The following is a 21,658-nucleotide window of genomic DNA, read 5'->3' as shown; positions in this document are numbered from 1 at the left end:
TTCTTCTTTTTATAATACAAAAGTGGTTGTCCTATATAGATACTGGTCCTTGTCATAAGAATGAGGAGTGTTCACTGCTGGGTCGTGGCCACCAATGAAATGCGCACTGCCCCACATCTGATGCTTATGTGATAACTGGAGATGTTTGACTTTCACTTTTAATTTTAGTTGTAAGCAGGTTCACGAGAGGGCATTTGGACCACTGAAAATTATTACGCAGTACAGTTAATCTGCCACTATGCAAATTCATTTATTATCTTCTTCAGATAAATAAGTGGTACTCCTGTTGAAATACAGCATCTACTTTATAAGATAATGATATATACAATTAGATTCAGTGAGCAATTTAACGCCAACACATAATCCATCAAAGCCAAAGCAGATTGGTAATTTGACAAATGGAAGATTTGAATTATGACATGGTTGCGGACGGTACGATTTATAGGCATTTTTATGTATCTACCAGTCAGTCACCCCAACAGCTAAAAAAATGTGGGCATCAACTATTACAGCAAAATCACAAATCGCATAAATGTTATTTACCATTTTTATATTTTACACAAGTTCCTAAGCTCAGAGGAGCAGTGCATATTCATAGGACGCCATGGTGGCGAGATGTTAACTATATCTGCTGGTATACAGGAAGACCTTGACGCCTTTATATTTGGAGTTTCCATGTTGTTCCCGTGGTTGCATGGATTCTTCTCTGCATCCTCTGGTTTTTCCCTCCATATTTAAAAAACATGTGTTTCGAGTATTCGGCTGCTATAAATGTCCACATGATAGGCCACTTCTTTAAGCTATGATTTGTGGCCAGGTCGCTTCTGAAATAAAAACCTTTCTATCTCAGTGGGCCTTACCTGGTAAGATAAAAAGTAGTTATTATTAATAATACATATCTCTCGTGATGATTTGTCACGGTGGATTGAGAGGTGTAGTTATATAATTTAATTGTGTTTGACTGACAACACTAAATTTATAAAGAAAAAAATTGCCGCTGACAGCACGATAGGGTTGAGCATTTCTTAATAATTAATCATTTGTTGGGAGCGTCATTTCTCCCTACTAGTGTGTCAAGTGACACACTGCAAGCTCCTTGCACGTACACAGTGGGATTCCCACGAGGAAAGATGGAGGTTGACTTAATAGAATAAGATAGGCCACATCCGCAGGGAGCAAGGAGGGACACAAATTAACAACGAACACGAAGACCTGGCCTCGATTGATTCGCAACTCTTAATTGTAAATTCTCAGCTTGCACGTCAAAACAACAACTCATTGACAATGGCAACTAATACAGCGATAATGGAATAGAGGGAGAAAGAGATACTAAGGAGATTAATTTTTAGTCATATTTTGATGTATATATTTAGTTTCAGTGGTCTCTTATGCTGAATTCTCAACACCCTAAAGGGTAATGAGATGGCTTTGCCTGTGCCAGTCCACTTGACTTTTCTCGTGAAGTTGCAAGGGTTCACAAGCCATATTAGAATTTCATTTAAAGTCAAGCGTTCTCCTGTCTCAGTGACCTAAGTTCAATTTCATCTTCAGCACTAAGTTAAGGCTTCTGGGGTAACTCGATAGGGGCAAAAGTGAGTGTTCCGTTATAGTCAAACTAACCAATGTGGATGTGAGTGTACCACTGGCCACACATTTATGCGCGATATTTCTTCACAACTTAAAACAAGGAATGTTAGACTTTTTTCTTCATAGTGTCTCCATCATCTTGAGAAGTTTGGCAGAATAGGAATTGTAAAATCAAAAATCCCTTTAATACATACAGCTACTGAACCGTAGATACGGGGATTATGAATCCTGTTTTGCTCACCCGCATGACAAAAGTCGACAATTTTGAAGTGAACCAAAATGGGGATGCAATTCTCATCGTGTGCTATGGAGCGTAGAGCAGCAGCCCAGTGGGGTGTTAACCCTTTCCCATTCCGATAACGTAATTGTACATCATCGGAAAAAATTCTAGTAAGGGGTTAATTAAACTCAACATTCCTCTGGTGCTAATAAGATAGATATTACTTTTTTTATGAGAAAAAAGTGGTTGTCCTATATAGATACTGGTCCTTGCCATAAGAATGAGGAGTGTTCACTGCTGGATCGTGGCCACCAATGAAAGGAGCACTGCCCCACATCTGATTCCTTTGTGATAACGGAAGATGTTTTGGCTTTTAATCTTACTGTAAGCAGGTTCACGAGAGGTCATACATCATCGGAACGGAATCGGAAGAAAAACCAACAAAATAACTTCACCAGTCCCGAGGATCCCACAAGGCCATGCAGGAGGGCATTGGGCACAGCTTGGCGCCAGCTATCATAGAATGTGGTCGTGTCACTGGAGTTCTCTACGGTGCGTGCAATGTCTTTAAAAACATGCATCTCTAAACATAGTTAATGCTAACCACTTACGCGTTCCCGAGATTCAGCAATTTGCAGACGTCTCGGAACGGGAAAAGGTTAACATCACCAGGGACAATCTTCAGTAACATTATAGCATAGATAAGGTATCCATCTCGGTATCCATCCATCACCACAATCGTCAATATGAATCATTAATTACCAGCATAAATAGACCTTGCTCACCATACAGTGAATGTCTTCATTACTGTATTGACACCAGTGCTTCAAATCTATTTATTTGGGATAATTAATGATAAAATGTAGATTGTATTGTACCGATGTGAAATGTTCATATTTTAACATCGTTCAGATGTAAAGAAAAAAGCCCAAGTTCATGATTATAGTTTTTATCACGTAACTTTAATATGGTACCAATGCTTCTTTATTACCAGTCTAGCACATATGCACATTGATTCATAATTTTACATTATATAAATTTCAGGCCCTTTAAACTCCCTACGATGTTTCTGCTACCTAATCAACGCGTACCAATCACATTACTCCTCACACCCTTGCTAGGGGAGAATGGAATAGCTATGATTGAGGTCCTGCAAAATTCCAGATAATGTCACTTAGAATCTCAGCTGCTAGCTGAGAAAATGATATTTTCCAAGTTAATGTGTGTGTGTGTATATCTAATCTCACATGTACCGTGTTCACTCACCACACTGCAGGTCACCCCACCTCTCTTTTTCTGCTTCTTCCCTCGCACTGCTCCACATATGAATTGCTTCCCATCGTACGTTTTGTCCAAGTGCTCTTTTTTCACCTTGCTCAAATTCTATTACACCTTCGATAGTGCCGTTTATTACTGGCCTGCTTGATGTTTGGGGCCCTCTCAGCCCGACCCTCAGCGACCGTGAATTTACATACAGAAATGCGGCAAATCTGGGGCCATAGCAGAATGATCAACTCGCAAAGGACACATTAGATTTAGTCTATCCCTCTGTGCTCACAAACATGGGTACACCGCTTTGTGGGAGATCAACAATGTATGTTGAACTTCTTTTGCACAGTACATAGCCAACCAAAAATGAGTGGTTCCTAGAATTCGGCAAGGTCCCACCGTAGAAACGTGGAATTTTCACCACTGGCCAAAGGCTACCAAGATGGAGATGAGCCACTACCTAATGCTCACGTGAGCAGGGTGGCACGCAGACTTGTTTTTGGTGGGCGTGCAAATCCTATTACGCTTGGGCATTCTCAAAATAAATCAACCGAAATATAATGAACATTTCTGATTTACATAATTGTATTCATTGAAATGAATACAAATGTTTAATAAACAATCCCTCTTAGAGTTCCATGTAAATGCATCCTACCATACATGAGAAGGGGGGGAGGAATGGAAGAGTAATGGTGATTATCCCACACAACCAGGTCCAATTGTTGGACATGCAGAACACCGATACTTGTTGTGTGAACCTCACCTGAGCCTCCCTCAATACGGGTGAGACACAAGTGTCCCAGTGTGGTGTGGCCTACACTACCCCTACATATACTGTACATGCCAGTTCACAGCCTTAATAGGTGCTTGCTGACAGCCCTTGGTCCAAATTTATAGGAGGCTAATAGGGGAATTCCATCATGAATACACAGTGCACAGCATGTCCACGAAACGTATCGGCAATAGTTTAATCATGAGAATGAGACAGCAGCTTGAACTGTACAGTTGAAAACTGGGTTATGGAAGATAAAGGGTATATGCTACAAAGTGTAAAAGCTTCAGAGATTTTCAACTGCACAAAATACATACCGTGCATATTGTTAACACATTCGTGCATAACACGGCCTTGAAGGAACACATATGCAATGGGTGACTTCTTCATTGCACAGTCAGGTGCCGAAACATCACTGATAATATATATATTTTTACCCTAGGCAGTGTTAATTGACTAACGTGTTGAATTTTTGTTATTATCTGTGCTTGCGCGCGCCACTGCCAGTACAGCGTCACCGTATAAACAGTGAGGGAAAAAAGTATTTGATCCCCTGCTGATTGTGTACGTTTGCCCACTGACAAAGAAATTATCAGTCTATAATTTTAATGGTAGGTTTATTTGAACAGTGAGAGACAGAATAACAACAAAATCCAGAAAAACGCATGTCAAAAATGTTATAAATTGATTTGCATTTTAACGAGGGAAATACGTATTTGACCCCTCTGCTAAACATGACTTAGTACTTGGTGGCAAAACCCTTGTTGGCAATCACAGAGGTCAGACGTTTCTTGTAGTTGGCCACCAGGTTTGCAAAATCTTAGGAGGGATTTTGTCCCACTCCTCTTTGCAGATCTTCTCCAAGTCATTAAGGTTTCGAGGCTGACGTTTGGCAACTCGAACCTTCACATCCCTCCACAGATTTTATATGGGATTAAAGTCTGGAGACTGGCTAGGCCACTCCAGGACCTTAATGTGCTTCTTCTTGAGCCACTCCTTTGTTGCCTTGGCCGTGTGTTTTGGGTCATTGTCATGCTGGAATACCCATCCACGACCCATTTTCAATGCCCTGGCTGAGGGAAGGAGGTTCTCACCCAAGATTTGACGGTACATGGCCCCGTCCATCGTCCCTTTGATGCGGTGAAGTTGTCCTGTCCCCTTAGCAGAAAAACACCCCCAAAGCATAATGTTTCCACCTCCATGTTTGACGGTGGGGATGATGTTCTTGGGGTCATAGGCAGCATTCCTCCTCCTCCAAACAGCGAGTTGAGTTGATGCCAAAGAGCTCCATTTTGGTCTCATCTGACCACAACACTTTCACCCAGTTGTCCTCTGAATCATTCAGATGTTCATTGGCAAACTTCAGACGGGCATGTATGTGTGCTTTCTTGAGCAGGGGAACCTTGCGGGCGCTGCAGGATTTCAGTCCTTCACGGCGTAGTGTGTGACCAACTGTTTTCTTGGTGACTATGGTCCCAGCTGCCTTGAGATCGTTGACAAGATCCTCCTGTGTAGTTCTGGGCTGATTCCTGACCGTTCTCATGATCATTGCAACTCCACGAGGTGAGATTTTGCATGGAGCCCCAGGCCGAGGGAGTTTGACAGTTCTTTTGTGTTTCTTCCATTTGCGAATATCGCACCAACTGTTGTCACCTTCTCACCAAGCTGTTTGGCGATGGTCTTGTAGCCCATTCCAGCCTTGTGTAAGTCTACAATCTTGTCCCTAACATCCTTGGAGTGCTCTTTGGTCTTGGCCATGGTGGAAAGTTTGGAATCTGATTGATTGATTTCTTCTGTGAACAGGTGTCTTTTATACAGGTAACAAGCTGAGATTACGAGCACTCCCTTTAAGAATGTGCTCCTAATCTCAGCTCGTTACCTGTATAAAAAACACCTGGGAGCCAGAAATCGTTCTGATTGAGAGGGGGTCAAATACCTATTTCCCTCATTAAAATAAAAATCAATTTATAACATTTTTGACATGCGTTTTTCTGGATTTTTTTGTTATTCTGTCTCTCACTGTTCAAATAAACCTACCATTAAAATTATAGACTGATCATTTCTTTGTCAGTGGGCAAACGTACAAAATCAGCAGGGGATCAAATACTTTTTTCCCTCACTGTAACCTATATATATGTTATATACATATAGTGTATGTGTGTCGGCATATGTGAGCCACTCACGGCAGCGCTGCGGCCGGGGAAGTTGAAGAAGGTATCCGGGCCCTGACGTTGCGTCATCTGCGTGAGCACCGTGAGCAGCTTGATGGCGTGGCGCGGCTGAGCGAGCAGGTGGGCGGGCGGGCAGGAAGACGCGTTCCACCACAACGAGGATGGCAAAGCCCCACCGTGAGACCATACCGGCACAACGGGACACACGACGGGAGGCGTGGGGGTGAAAAGAGCGAAAAAAAAAAAATTTGGCACACGCGGTTCACCACTCCAAGCTGATACAAACTGGTGACGTTGTGGCCATGGGTTTAAGTTGTGTGTAGGTTCAGGGACGATGCAATCGTCAGATCGGAGTCAATAAAATAGGTACCCGTTTTGTGATTAAATCAACTCCTGGATCGGTGGGATTTCCACAACTGGCTTCAGGGCCGCTCGCGGAGATGACCACCGATCCAGTGCTTACTTTGATGCAGGCTTCCAATGTGCACATATTCCCCTTCGGGCACGCATCCACACGCACGCTCCTCTGTGCGTTTGCGGGAATGCCTGGACACGCAGTAACCAAGCGTTGCTACTACTACCACTCCCACCCACCGCTGCACTGCCCCCACACTGCTACTGCTCCCACCACCACTGCCCCTGCCCACACTACCCCTGCGATAACCTCCACAAGGGCATCTGCACACGCAGCCAGCAATGCCCACCCGCGTCCACCCGCACGTCCCTCCGCGTGACCGTACCCAGACTCCATCGTGCCCGTGCAGCATGCTGAAGAGCAGCTTCAGCTCCCGCACGGTGATGCTGTAGCTCGCCAGCACGCCCAGCATGTCCACCAGCAGGTCTGCCGGCACGGCAGCAGGGAGAGAGCGCACGGTCAGGCACGCGGCGGAGCACATTTCAAATCGCTGCATTGACCGACACCACTATAAACAGAGAAACAGCAATGTTGGTGGCGAGGATTGATTTTAATCTGCGTCTCAATCCCGTTTACCGACATGGTGTAATGGTCAGCACAGAGGGCTTCAGTGACTTCCCACAACACGGCAGGCCTGTTTGTTAGCCCGCACCCCCAATGCCAACCCCACCGCTACCCCCACTGCCACCCCCACCGTCGACCGTGGGTACTCCAAACGCTTCCAAAAACATCTAGCTAGTGTGGAACAGGAGGCCAAAAAAAACTTCAAAGGTAAACTATAAACCACGAATGATAGCGCAACAAAGCGGTTTATCATGTGGAAATGTATAGCAGCCAAAATACTCTAAATGCATGTTTTTAAATGTGGGAGGGAAAAACCGGAGGACCCGGAGAAAGATCCACACACGACCACGGCGGGAGAGAGAGAGAGACCATGCAAACTCCAAATGTACAGGCGTCAGGGTCAGGGATCGAACCCACGGTGGTCTCCTCCATACCAGGCGAGGGAGTTAACATCTCGCCACCGCAGTGCCCACCGGTGGAGGCCTTTCCGCTAGCAGCGGTGTGCGCAAGTAATTGCAGGGCTGTGCCACCCCAATTCTACGTAGACCCCCCCACAATGCACAGTGGGCCGAATCCTGAATGAGGGGACAGGCACGGCCCATCTTCCCACCGGAGTCATTAAAATGTGGAGCACAATTGTGTACCAGTAAGCGAGAGGTCAAATGGTTGCAGTCGTAGATTTGGAGGCGAGGGTTTGTGGACTACATGTGTGCATGTCAAAATTCTTTTTTTACAAAAAAAGCTGAGCATGTCGTGGAAGTGTATTACGTGAACTGTACACGCTACCAATGCAGCCAACTCCACTGCCAGTGGCTGCATTGGTTTTGAGCGTGATTGATCAGCGCTGTTTTTTTCAGTCATGTTTACTCGATCCTCTTTACTGTTTAATGGCACCGTACAACTGATTCAGACCATTACTCTAATTTATTTGCCTCACGCTTTACCGTGGGGTTAACCATCGTAATCAGCATGTAAAGCTGAAGGCAATGCATTTCACTCGGGCCTGCTCGTCAACCGCAACGAGACAAACAAACAAACACGACCAATCAAAGAAGCGTGCCGCTTAAATTTCCCCCCCGCATTCCGCTGTAGCGAGATCGCCGAGCTCACGGGTGTGAAATTGGCTCCAACAATGTTCGAATCCATCCATCAAACCGTCCATTCCACAGCGAGAGTAATGAGCACTGTAAATAACGCGTGCAGAAATCTACGCCCCGCACGACGCTCATACGCTGCGACAAAAAAAATGGCACTACCGCCTTCCTTCCTCCGCCCGCTCTGAACACAAGCTCCCGTGCGGAATTCAATGAAACCCGTTACGCAGAAGCCACAGGAGAGCAACGGTCAGCGTACTGGACTTTGCAATCCAGAGGTCGCCGGTTCGATCTGCCCGTGCACGGAAGTTGAAACAAGGGAGCAGGCTCCTCAAAATCTCCCCACCTCTATCCACCCGGCAGAGGTGGGACACTACATTTGGTTTGGTCAGCATGCCAGTGTGGAAGAATACTCTCTCCAAGGGCTCGTGAGAGCTTACCTCTATTGGAGGCTCTTTTTTAAATCTAGATTGAAAACTCATTTCTTTAGAATTGCTTTTTGCGTTTAGTTTGTTGTCCTTCCCCCACACCTCAGATTAGCACGGTTAGCTACGTACGGTGCAAAAGAAGTTCAACATTCATACATACAACAATGGTGTGAGATGGAAATTGCAGGTTGCACCTTTATATTTATTTATGGGCAGAAGATATGGATTTTTCTTTGGTTTCTCCAGTGCACTCATCTGCCCTCGGCATGTGTTGTGACTATTATTATTTGCTCAAAAAGCCTCGTAGGATTTTAACCGCTGGGGTTTGATGGAAGGGCAAAGTATCGGGAGCCAAATTGAAGCAACCAAATGCAGCACAGATGCCAACTTAAAAGCAGAAAAGAAAATACATCAGCCATGGTCAATGCACTACTGGATGAAGGCCTGCCCAAGATGCCACTATCTGTCACAATTCCACGTTCAGACAATCCCTTGCTGCATTCCCTCGATGGCTTTGCTCTGGGATGCGTTCTATTTCCTGCCTGCCACTTCACTGCTCTTCACCATTGGTCAGCATCGCTTCTTGACATCTCCTACCCAAGCCCACTTACTTTACTTCACGGTTATAATGATGTCTTGAACCTCATGTTCTCTAATTCACGTGTTCCTCTTTTTGTCACTTAATGTATTCACAAGCATGCAACTCTCCGTGCTTCCTTGCACACTTTAATGTTTTTCCTTCATGACTTCATTCATGTTATATATTATATAGCAGTAAAGTCACGTAGGTATAAAATGAAATAAATTAAATCCCGACGTTTTGGGCGCAACACAAGTACCCGTAATCAGGTGGGACAACCACAGCAGGAAACAATTGCTTGCTGTGGTTGTCCCACCTGATGACGGACGCTTGTGTTGCGCCCAAAACGTCGTGATTTAATTTATTTTATTTCATACCTATGTGACTTTACCGAAAGAATCAAAGAGTATGGATCGCTGCAGTCACGAAAACTTCAAATCTAGATTATATAGCAGGTAGTATGCACAAATAAAAAAAATATATAAAAACACGCATTATTCATTCAGTTTATTAATTAAGAATAGAACTGGCCCAGGTGGCACGGAGTGCCTGACTCGCAATGGGAAGGACCGGAGTTCCAATCCTAGTCAGAAGTCAATAAAATAATTATTCTCCAAGACCACTGCATCGGAAGTCAGCGGCGGCAGCAGCTTCCTCTATGGACATTGTGCCAGCCAGATGAACGTTGAATTTCCAGCAGTGCGTCAAGGCCACCAATGAACAACATCACACTTTGGAGATGTTTAAAAAATATATATATAATAGGTTTAATATTTACATACAGAATATAATTGTTCAAATGTATACACGTGAACCCACGACGTAAGTTAAAGAGATAAACTGCAAAGTGAAGCTTCAGGCAATGTGAAAAAGAATTACAAAGAGAATGGACAGTATATTCCATTGTTTAAAGTCAAAGTCTTCCAGTGGTTATAAATGCCAAATTAAATATACTATTTTTAGTTCTCCACCACCTATCCGTTATACTGTACTGTACATGCATACATCTCCCCCAACCATGCTGCTCCTCAAACGTTAATAAATTCAGGCAATCGTCCATCAGCTCGTATAGATGCCCGCATCGCTCACCAACACAGTCAAGCCACCAAGACATCCGTCCACGCTTCCATTTCGCTCGCAGCCATTGACCAACGCTAAAGCGTTACGATGAACCTGGTCCGTCTCGCATCCATCTGCGGATTTTTTTTATACGCACAGGACAGCTCTCCATTACTCCAGACTCAGCTCAACGGCAACACCCTCCTTGCCCTGGCCACTGTGAATCGCAGCGGTGCCGTTAATCAGACCGCGCCGGAGCGTGCGAAGCGCACGGCGACCACAGCGAGAGGCAAAGACAGACGTATGAAGCGCAAAGTCGTTCGACGAGGCTGGGCCACGCTGATCGCTATAAATGTAATGGACAGCGGTGAGGAGTCACATTGTCAAGGCACATTGCAGAGACTCACAGCGAGAACACGTTGCCACCCTTAATGAAAAAAAATATGCAAAATTACTGTATTTTATTGCCGTTTATGATCTGGCCCAATGGCACAATGGTGAGGGAATGTGACTCGCAATCAGCAGCTTGCAAATGCAACTCCCCCATCATCCTTCTGGCATTGATAAAAATGCGTGCTAATTTTGGGAAAGTCAAGAGTGGTAGTTGAACAGTGACTGCTCCCACCATATAAATGTGGAATTTCCACCACTGGCTTGGGTGCATTTTTTGACTTGTACAGTATTTTATTTTTCAGTCCAGCAATGCTCTTTTAATATGCGGAGCATTGACATTCCGGGAGTGGTATCGTTCTGGCTCACAGATGGGGCCCACCCTTTTGCTGTGCGAGCTACAGGAATGTAGAAATTAATCTGACAAATCCCAAAGGAAAGTTTTTTTTTTACCGAGCTCCAGAACAAAAGTGGAATAATAAGATTAGAAAAAAAGACAACTCTGCCGTTGCCCTCAAGCTTTTAGGATTCTCATGGGTCCCAATTGATTATAGGGACTTTTCGGTTTTTCTTTTTCTGCTATTCTATCCCCCTGCTCCTGTGGATAAATGATCAATCGAGAGATCGCAGATCCGATCACCTGGCAAGGCAGTTGAGGCAATGGAGCAAGCTTCTTCAATACCCTGGCCTCTGTCCCACCCAGCAAAATGTTTTATGGGTACACCAGGCAGGTCGCTAGTGGTGGGGTAGAATGTGGGCACTCCCACTGCTTCCGAAACATCGAGCCAGCGTCGAAGATTACCTGCACAATTAGCACCTCTTTATCACCACTGTTCACTCCGGAAGCAATGTTTCCACAATGCATGCTATCCCATATCGCAAACATTAGCCAGGCATGGCAGTACAAGCCTTAAATCCAGCGCTTGGAGGCAATAGTTGGTGAATCATGTGGATTTCTGAAACTCACATGATCTGGCCAGAAGATGGCAGTACAACAGGTGGGTCCACGACCCCATCTTATTATCCCCTTATATGTGTAATAATTCTCCGGAGACGGATTCGGAATCGGTCTTCTTTATTTTCACTTCACGGTACACTTGTTCCCACACGCTCCGTTGCTGGCAGACAACGGAGAGCGGCAGACTCCCACAACTCCCACCGCGCACGTGGCACCCGGAGCCCCGTTCGCGCGTGGCTCTCACCCCGTTCAGTTCCCCGTCTCCCCCTCGATCATCCCTCTCCCCCCTCTTAATCCCTTCGTCACGTGGTCCCCCCAGCCAATCCTCCATGGGCCATCTCGACCGTTCTCGATGGTTCCCTGTCACTCCCGGGACCACGCCTCTTATCCGGATCCCCATTAGCTGGGGCCCCAATGGCTGGGCCAATCACCCCTGATGACATGCCGTGATCACGCCGGCCCCACGCTCCCTATCTCGACCCTTATTGGCTACAAGCAGGACCGGCAAGCCAATCCCCCACGTGAACCCACTATAGCTGTTATTACATATGCATGACTTTTCCACAGGTCCTCTGGTTTCCTCCTACATACAAAACTCCTTAAGAATGGAATTGACCATACATCACAATGCAGGCCTCTCATAAAAGTATCCAGCCTCATTGAGGAATTTTTGGATGACTCAAGATTACAAATTCATTTAAGTATACATACTACGCAATGACAAACAAACAAATAAACTCACACCATCGTGGGGATATGCTTATCTCCATTGGTGGCTCTAGGACCGTGAGTGAAAATTCCACATTCCTGCAACAGGGGCCAGTCCCTCCAGAATACAACAAGTCCTTCACTCCCGTACAGTGAGCGTCATGCTCGGATGTTGCATTTTTAGTATCCATACGTAATTAGTACGATTATTAACCCCAGAGTAATGACGACCTTAGTCATCTGCTGTCTGGAATTTGGATGAAGGAACCAAGCGACCTAACCACGGAGCCACCTCACCCCCAGTTCGGGTATTGTTGACTTCTCAACAATTCGTAGGCAATAAAAATTGCCTCTCTTCGTTTTGCATTGCCTCCGGTGACGTAAAAAAACTAATCAACTAAGCTGAAATTTGAAAAGCTTTCAGACTAATCATTGTATTAATCTTTCACTGCATAGAATTGTCCCCGACGAATAATAAAATAATTTCATACACAATCCAACCGGTGGCTCTGTTGTTGTTTTGTCAATGTGCAATACACGAAATTGAATGCAAAAAAAAACACATGACGAACAAAGGAACTGCGTTTTGTACACATTCGTGGTTCAGTATATAAACTGTGTCCTACCTTCATAAATCATCAAACAAATACAATGGGGGCTTAGAACCCGTTCATTCCTTTAGTCGATGCAATGTCACACTTACTAGGACAACCTTCAATTTGTTCCCACTTTTAACATGGCTCCCAACTTGCTATGAAATACAGGATTCTTGCTTGCTTATTTCATCAACAGTTCTCCAAACACTGCACTGTTCTTCCATACAATCGCACACATTAATATGTATGGTACTTGGAAGTAAAAACAACGGTCCAGAGTATGTTTTTTCTTTGCATTCTGACCACAAGTATTGTGGTTAATGCACACATGATTCCTTGTAAAAAGGTTTCAGTTTGGTGTTTTAACATCTTAACACCTGTTTTGTTGCCAGAAAAAAGGGGAAAACCTATTCTCATATTTGGGATGGGCAACAGTCCAAATTTGTGAAGAACCCAATTTGATTTTGTTGACACGCAACGTGGCTTTACTGAAACCTGGGCCTCAGATGACGTGCTTCGCCAGTACATGAGTTCTTCATCAGCAGTCATGATCTATCTAGTCCTGGATGAAGGCCTATGCAAGACACCACCATCTTGAGTGGTGCCACAATTCAATTATCCCTCTACCTAATAAGACTAAGAATTCTCAGTTTTATGAAGAGCCTTCTTGCACACAAGCTAATTCCAGGTTAACACGTAGGCTTTCGCAACCACACAACTCTGGCTGCCGCCTGGTGAGGCTGGTTGTAATTACCGTGGAGACATCGTACACGAATTGTACATTTTATGGGTTTACTATCCAATACACAGTGTGCTGAACTAATTGGCATGTTTTGTTGGCAAACCTTACTAACTCGCTTTGTCGGATGGTGGCAGGTTTAACAACATATATATTTACACGATATAACCCCAAAATACCTCTTATGGAAGCTAATCCGATCATCACTCCATCTCTGTAGTGGATGTCCTCTTGGGCTTATTCTCTTTGGTTGCGACTGTTCTTAGTGTTGACCACTGGCCACCATCCTTTCCAGCAGCATGTTCTACCCAAGGCCACTTACTTTTTTGAACGGTTACTATTATGATTCTAGCGTGTATGTGTTCGCTAATGCATCTTCCTCTTTGTTTCTCAGTGAAAATCCCAATAATGGTGATTGATATTCACTATTCTTTTCCAGAATCCGATTGATATTATGGATGTGTGCTCGATGGAGACACGTTTCATAACCCCGGCATACTCGTCGTCTTGGTTGCATTATTAATTGATGCGGACCAGTTGTTGGAGCAAAATTAGTGAGCCTATTTTACTAAATGTTTACACAGAAATTAAACACTTCAAGATTTGAATGATCCCTTGATCATTCTTTTATGCAAAAACGGTGATAAAACGGACTTGGAAGAACTATGCACCCATTTTCTTTTGATCGCGTTAATATAATTGGCCCCCAATGATCGTCGGGAACACTATCATGGAAAATTTGGCGGTTTAAATCCACCTTGATGAAATTGTTTATCTTGCTCTTCCACCACAAAAATATGATGCTTTACAAACCGCTGCAGTCATTGGTGACATTGACGTGTCATAACTGCCTGTAATCACAGTGACAGGTTCAGGCCGGCCTGTCGCAGTCTGTCCGTACCACGTCATCAGCGCAGATGTTGGACGCGTGCCGCCTTAAGTGCGTCGTGGGTTGACTTCTAGAACCTGTCAAAGGTGCAGCCAGGGGAAGGGTGGTGCACGTGGTCACATGATACCCCCCTAACCTCACCGCGAGCGTGCAGCCCATAGGCCTTCTCCAACGTGGCGTGCTATTGGATGGGGGGTCAGTAGGTCACGTTGCACCCTAATATAGACCGTGCCACACGGGTATACACAGAGCATCTGCATTTATTTTTTTGCATGCCTAACCCACAAACAGAAATATTTCATGCTAAGGCAGGATCCTCGTTCTGAAAACCACTAGCGTGCGTGTGTTTATGCATGAGTACTGTATAGTGCGGGGAGCGGTGGCATAGCGGTGAGCACGCTGCTCTATGAACTCGGCGATCCGGGTTCGATTCTCGCTCATGGCCAACACCAGCGACGATTAGCTGAACTGGTCCTGCGCCTCCCCTAGGTCGGCTAAGCCTCAAATGAGCATCTGGTGAGATGTGTAAACATCGCCACTAGGGGGACAAGGGTGGCTGAGCATGGTACTGGCCACCCAATCCCTCATGTACAGTGCCTGCCTTCATTAGGTATTCACTAGCAGCATTTGCCCTAACAGTCTGTGTAGGCTATACGGGGGAACTTAGTATTTGACAATTTGTGTTATAATTTATATTGAACTTCTTTCGTGCCGTACATAGCCAACCATGCTCATCGGAGGTTACCGTATAATAAGGAGTTGTGGAAATTCTAAAATGGCCATCCTGTGGACAGACTGCCTCCTACAATGGAATTGTTGTATTTCCACCGCTGGCTCAGGACCAACAGCATAGATGAGCATTGGCTTTTGCGCATTTAATCAAGGAGACACTGGCTTGACACAATTGTAAAAGTGATGACGGGCGCAGCCCGTACTCAAGGAGATTTATTAACGCATTACATCCAGCTCAGAGATTTCCTCCATCATCATCGCTATTTGAAAAAAAAAGCATTGGATGACTGCTTGACCCAATCTCATTAATGTTTTTAATATGTAATGCTCTGGGTTGGTAATGGTTGGCGGGCTTGTGGCATTTCAAATGTGATCATTCCCACCAGGACTTCACCTTGAATATGCCGTCTCAAATCCTAGGTCATGAGAGAGGGACTGGTGCATGAACGAAATTACTTTTCCAGAGAGAAGGCCCTGGGTTCACATTTTTCCCCAGTGCCCCTGCTCTTCCTTCTAAAGGTGTCCCATCCAGAAGTGATTATGCATTTTTTATGTAAAATCATTTCAAAAAGAGTCCGTGCCCCCACACCGAAGCTAGCACTAGGTAGCATCCATCTTTATTATATCTTTATTAGATGGATGCCACTAGGGTAGGGCACCGCGGTGGCGAGATGTTAACTAATTCTAGATTTGAAGCTTTCGTGACTGCAAGGATTCATATTCTTAGGGTTTTTCGGTAAAGTCACGTAGGTAAAAAATTTAAATTAAAATGAATAAAAGTAAATAAAATAAAAAATAAAATAAAAATCACGACGTTTCGGAGGCAACAGAAGCTTCGTCTTCAGGTGGAACCGTCACAGCATGCTTGCTGTATCAAGTAAATGAGAGATTCCAAGAGATACTACCCCGTATATATACTGATTGAGGGGGGAAGGGATGAGCCATGACAGGCCCCCTTTTTATTATTATGGTAAGGTTGGTGCGGCTTGAGACTACGGCTAGTCTACATAACAAAGGCCTGAGCCTTTGTTATGTAGACTGGCTGAGAGGGGGGGGGGGGGTGCCAGAGTTGTTAAAGTGCAACTGCTGCTAATGAGACTGAGACTGAGCCTCTGCCATGTAGATGGTAAAAGCACAAAAACAGGTTAGGAAGAAACAGCCTCCTGCTATGTTGCTTGGTGGGTAAAACTTATACAAACACAGACATAATTTCAACCGTGAGTAATCATTTGAAAGATGTGATTAACCATGCAAAAAAGATTTAGCTATTCTTGAGTTACTGTACAGTTTACTGATAGACAGCCAGTTTTGTTTTACCATGTTTAGCTTCTTTTTTCACACGCTGGTTTCCTGCTATAAGATTTACCCACCAAGCAACATAGCAGGAGGCTGTTTCTTCCTGACCTGTTTTTGTGCTTTTACCATCTACATGGCAGAGGCTCGGTCTCATTAGCAGCAGTTGCACTTTAACAACTCTGGCATCCCGCCCCCCCTCTCAGCCAGTCTACATAACAAAGGCTCAGGCCTTTGTTATGTAGACTAGCCGTAGTCTCAAGCCGCACCAACCTTACCATAATAATAAAAAGGGGGCCTCTGTCCTGGCTCATCCCCCCCCCTCAACCAGTATATATACGGGGTAGTATCTCTTGGAATCTCTCATTTACTTGATACAGCAAGCATGCTGTGACGGTTCCACCTGAAGACGGAAGCTTGTGTTGCCTCCGAAACGTCGCGATTTTTATTTTATTTTACTTTTATTAATTTAAATTTAAATTTTTTACCTACATGACTTTACCGAAAAAACCTAAGAAGATGTTAACTACCTCGCCTGGTATGCAGGAGGTTGTGGGTTCGATCCCGACGTTGACACCTGTATATTTCGAGTTTCATGTTCTCCCCGCGGTTGCGTGGATTTTTCTATGAGTCCTCCGGTTTTTCCCTCCACATTTAGAATCAAGGTGCATTAAACATTTCCAGATGATAAGCCACTTCGTTGAGCTATCATTTGTGGCCAGGTAGCTTCTGAAAAAGAACTACATAGCTCAGTGGGCCTTACCTGGAAATATAAAAAAAATTGTTTAGATGGTAGTAGTAGTAAATATTCTGCAGTCTTATGATGGGGCCAAGTTTATCCAAAGGACCCTCACTGGTTATTTGTCATGAAGTGGCTCTTACTTCATCACTCAACGAAAAATTAACCTTCATCCTGGATACAAACTCTGCGAATGGGTTTTAATAAATCACACAGTAAGCTACGTTTTTGTAAATACCACTGGGCAGAAGTCACCGATCTCCATTTTACTGTAAACTGTAAAAATTAGAAACAATTATAATTTACAGCCCTTTGTCATTCCACTGCTGTATGAAGACCTCCGTGTAGGTTGTGGGGTTGCTTTAGACCATACTTCACCACGCAGATCATTGCAGGTTGATGAACGGTGGCCCAGGACCAGTTCAGATACCACTCGCCACTGATGTTAGCCATGGTCAGGAATCAAACTCATGCGTACAGGTTCATAGAAGCAATGTGCTAACTACCACGCCATCTATGTAAACTCCTCAATAATATATATTTTGGGTGAGATCGCATATATATAAATGTGTCGTTAAACCTGCCACCACCCAACACAGCCAATTATTAAGATTTGCCACTTAAACAGAACATGCCAATTCGTTGCTAGTGCAGCACAACTGGTGTGTTGGACATCAAATCCACAACATTGGCTCTCCAACACACTGGTGTGCTGTACTAGTAACGAACTGGTTTGTTCTGTTTACGTGACAAACCTTACTAGTTGTCTGTGTCGGTTGGTGGCGGGTTTAACGCAACATTTATATTTATGCGATCTAACCCAAAAGCTATATTATGGATGATTTTGATCGCGAAAGTCTCCATGTTGAACGATATAAACTCCTCTACAATATGGTTGTTTAAGTGAGTGATGAATGGACCCTTAATATACTGGAAACGGTGTATACCATGCACTGAGTATGCTATACAATATGTGCACATTGTACGTTGAAATATGGTCAACAAAACCTTGTAATATCTGTTCAGAAAATGTGGAGTCCCTCCAATGAAAGCTGCACCATTTAACTCACCACAGAGCTCACTCTTTTACCATTTATTACAATGACACCTAATCAGCCCCTCTGAAAGGGACATAAGACACCAGAGGCAGTTAAGTTCCATATCCCGAAGAATAACAATATAGGAGGGAGGACAGAACAACGATTTTCTGGCTCATCGTATTAATCTCCCAAACATTATCGTCGTGACATGAACAAAAAAATTATTCAAGCCTCTTCGAAAAGAATGGAGCTAAAAAACAAAACAAAAAAGCACTTATTTTGCAAAAAGGCGCACACCGACACGAATCCCACATACGTTGAATTGTCGTGAATGAGAAAAAGGGGACTTGTCGGAAAGAGACAAGCGACTTTTCAGTCGCACCATAATAACGCCCTCAAAGTGACATAGCACCACACCACCCTGGAGTCCCATCGCATCCACCATCCATCGTGACCCCGCGCAGAGTCACAACGTCGAGTGAACGTTAGCCTCCGAGGGCTCGGCATTATTGCGTAATGGAGGCCCCACTGTCGTCTAGCCACCAGCTGGGATTCGCGAGGATGATCGGCAGGATTTAACTTTTAAAAGCAGCTTTCAACTGCCACTTTGTCGTGGACAGTGTTTTGATTTTAGGTTTTTGCTTGCTTTACTATTCGCGTTATCTAAATCTACGGTTTACATTAATATTGTTATTCTGTATAGCATTTTCAGATGCTTGTAATATTTTAGAGAGCAAATACATTCCAATTTCTGTTACTTCTCAATTATCAAGTGCGCTTCTGCAGACGTCTGGAATGCTCTTCCTTCCGATATTAGGAAGCCACTGGAACAATGCAATTTTAACTCTAGATTGAAAACTAATTTCTTTAGAACTGTGTTTTGTTTGTTGTCCTTTCCCTGCGCCGCTGATTAGTACGGTTGGCTACGTATGCTGCGAAAGAAGCTCAACATACTTAGACATAACGGGAAGATTATCCAGGTTGTAGATTAACTGTGCTCGCCACAGAATGCGAGCTTTCCGCTGTTATTCAACAAAGAGGAGCACCACCCAAAACTCAAAAAGGATTCGGAACACCTGCACCTTTTTAATACAAGTTTCTATGTAGTATTGAATAAGCTAAATTCCACTATCTACATTAAATCTCAACATGTCTACAAGATAAGAATGTTTCATTGGAGGTTGAATTTTTTGGTCTGGGTATTAAATTATCCCCACGGTATGAACATCTCTGTAACTCCCAACTCTTTTCACGTCTGCTCACCCATCTCTTGTTGTGCACAGATTTAGATAAATGTGATTCTTATTTCAGGCTGGCAATTACAAAAAACTATTATTTTTATTCGCTCGTCTGTGTGCCATTATGAATACATAAAATAAAACATGCAAGTCAAAGAACAAACGGGCCTTATTTATTATCATTATTACTGCATTCCAATTGTTTACCCATGAAAGCCTCTTCCACGTTTTCTCAGTAGGGGGCGATGTTGCTGCAGTGTGCCATCCCAATTGAGTAATTTGCAGGCAATTATTCAGTTACACTGCGTGTTGGCGATCACGTACATTTACCGCGAAGATAGAGCAATGAGATCAGCTCGTTTGCAGTTGCTGGATGAAACGTTACATCACGGGACCATGTGGGGGTGGGGCGTGGGCGATGTGCGGAGGAGGCTTAGGGAAGCCTTCATTTAGCAGTGGATCGATCATGGCTGATGATTAACATTCTTGTCAGAGTTGCACGAGTCGATGTCGCGTCACGTCGCACGCCGTGCGGCCATCTCCTCGCCTGTGGGGGCACTTTCTCATCTACAATGGCCACCTCCCCCAAGCCAGTGATGGTACTTCCATATTGCTATGGCAGGAGGAGCATCCGCTTTTCCAGCATATCCCGCCATAAACATGCACGGAACTACGTTTGTATTTCCCTGAAGCGGTTGCAATCGAAGTATTGATTTGTTCGTGGCTCAGCCTTCTCTGAAGCGGTGTTGCAAAATGCCACTGCATCTGAAGCGTCTGTGAAGCTGATGAAAGCAGGAGCTGGTAAAGACCGTGAGGGTGCAACATTGATTCGAATAAAGACGCAGGCTTTGTGAAACGAAGCTTGAATTAGTTAAACACTTGGTTTGCGTTATTTAAAGAAAACACTGGGCCTTTCATAAAAATTCAACAAGGTGCACTAACAGTCGTGAGGGTGGAATGGTGGCTCTGTCGTTAGCATACTGCACTGCGAGCCCGATGACCTCAGTTGGATTCCATTCAACTACCACGGCAGGAGGTCAAACAGGTGACCTCCAGATCGCAAATCCAACGGCGCTAACCATTACACCACGGCAGCATTAGTGGATTGGGCTTCAGCATATACAGGCACATCGTAAGTTAAACTCGGAAGAGCGTGCGAAGTACCGTAGCTTGATTGAGGAAGGAAAATCGGCATGGGGCCTGTCATCACAGGGCCTGAGAGAGAGTGGCTGCTGCATTGCAGGGCGGCTCGACGTGCCCGTGCGGGTGTACGTATGCTAATCTTCTTTCGCATCATACGTAGCCAACCGTTGCTAACCAGAGGTGCGGTGCGACACAGCAGGCGGTGCGACGCGCGTGGCGCTACCTGCGATCATGTCGTCGGTGGAGGCGAGTCGGCGCAGCACCAGCTCGATGAGGCCCACCTCGGTGCACGCCTGCAGGTTGCGCACGCTCTTCCGGAGGATGGCGGTGAACATGCTCCAGATCTCGGCCTGGCACGTGGCATCGCAGTGCTCCAGCAGCTCCACCATGCAGCCCACGCCCTCCACGTCCTGGATGATGAAGTTGATCTCCAGGTCAAACTCTCCGCCGACGAGCTGTTGGCGCAGGGAACAAACGAGTGCGGGTGCCGCGTCAGCAAAAGTAAAAAAAAGACAATTGGGCAGCACTTGTTTCAGTTGAAGTCCCTGAACCCAGAGTAGAAATTCCACATTCCCATGGCAGGAAGCAGTCTCCTTCAAAAGACAACCACTGATCAAGAGGACATCACAGCCAGGGCCAACAATGCTGCTACATCTTGCAATCACTTCTGTAATTCTGCCAAATCCCACATGTGTCCAACGTTGGCACCCAACCTTCAAGATGTGTTCTGATGGTAACAGCAACATCTTCTGACTGTAGGCCGCCTCCTTGGTCACCAAACGCTTGGCACCAATGCCTGTCTTGGTAAGCTGTCCTCATCCAGCCTGTACGTGCGCTCCACCTCTTGCAACAACCCTCTATCGATTACACCGAGAGTGGTTTTCCACACTTTCTATTCTGAACTGCAAAGTTGCTCATCCCATCCTGCTATGAAACTCCTGGCATCCTCTGCATGTACACCTCCGATTAACACGGTTGGCTATGTACAGTGGCGAGAGAAGGTCAACATATGTGCAGTACCTGCATTCAAACAA

General features: G+C 44.9%; 1 protein-coding gene across 1 annotated transcript in view; it reads right to left on the bottom strand.

Moving 5' to 3' along the window:
* Window positions 1-21,658, bottom strand: part of LOC144937554 (neurobeachin-like) — a 525,952-nt gene that overhangs the window by 384,436 nt on the left and 119,858 nt on the right. Inside the window, exons 2-4 of the mRNA XM_078864832.1 lie at window positions 20,848-21,079; window positions 6,760-6,860; window positions 6,032-6,127 (exon numbers count right to left, since the gene is read on the bottom strand). Coding sequence (XP_078720958.1) covers window positions 6,032-6,127; window positions 6,760-6,860; window positions 20,848-21,079 — 429 coding nt within the window. The remainder of the gene's footprint in view (window positions 1-6,031; window positions 6,128-6,759; window positions 6,861-20,847; window positions 21,080-21,658) is intronic.

This window comes from Lampetra fluviatilis, chromosome 19, assembly GCF_964198595.1.
Source record: "Lampetra fluviatilis chromosome 19, kcLamFluv1.1, whole genome shotgun sequence".
NCBI classification, from domain to species: Eukaryota; Metazoa; Chordata; class Hyperoartia; order Petromyzontiformes; family Petromyzontidae; genus Lampetra; species Lampetra fluviatilis.
This window is presented reverse-complemented; position numbering and strand designations above follow the sequence as displayed.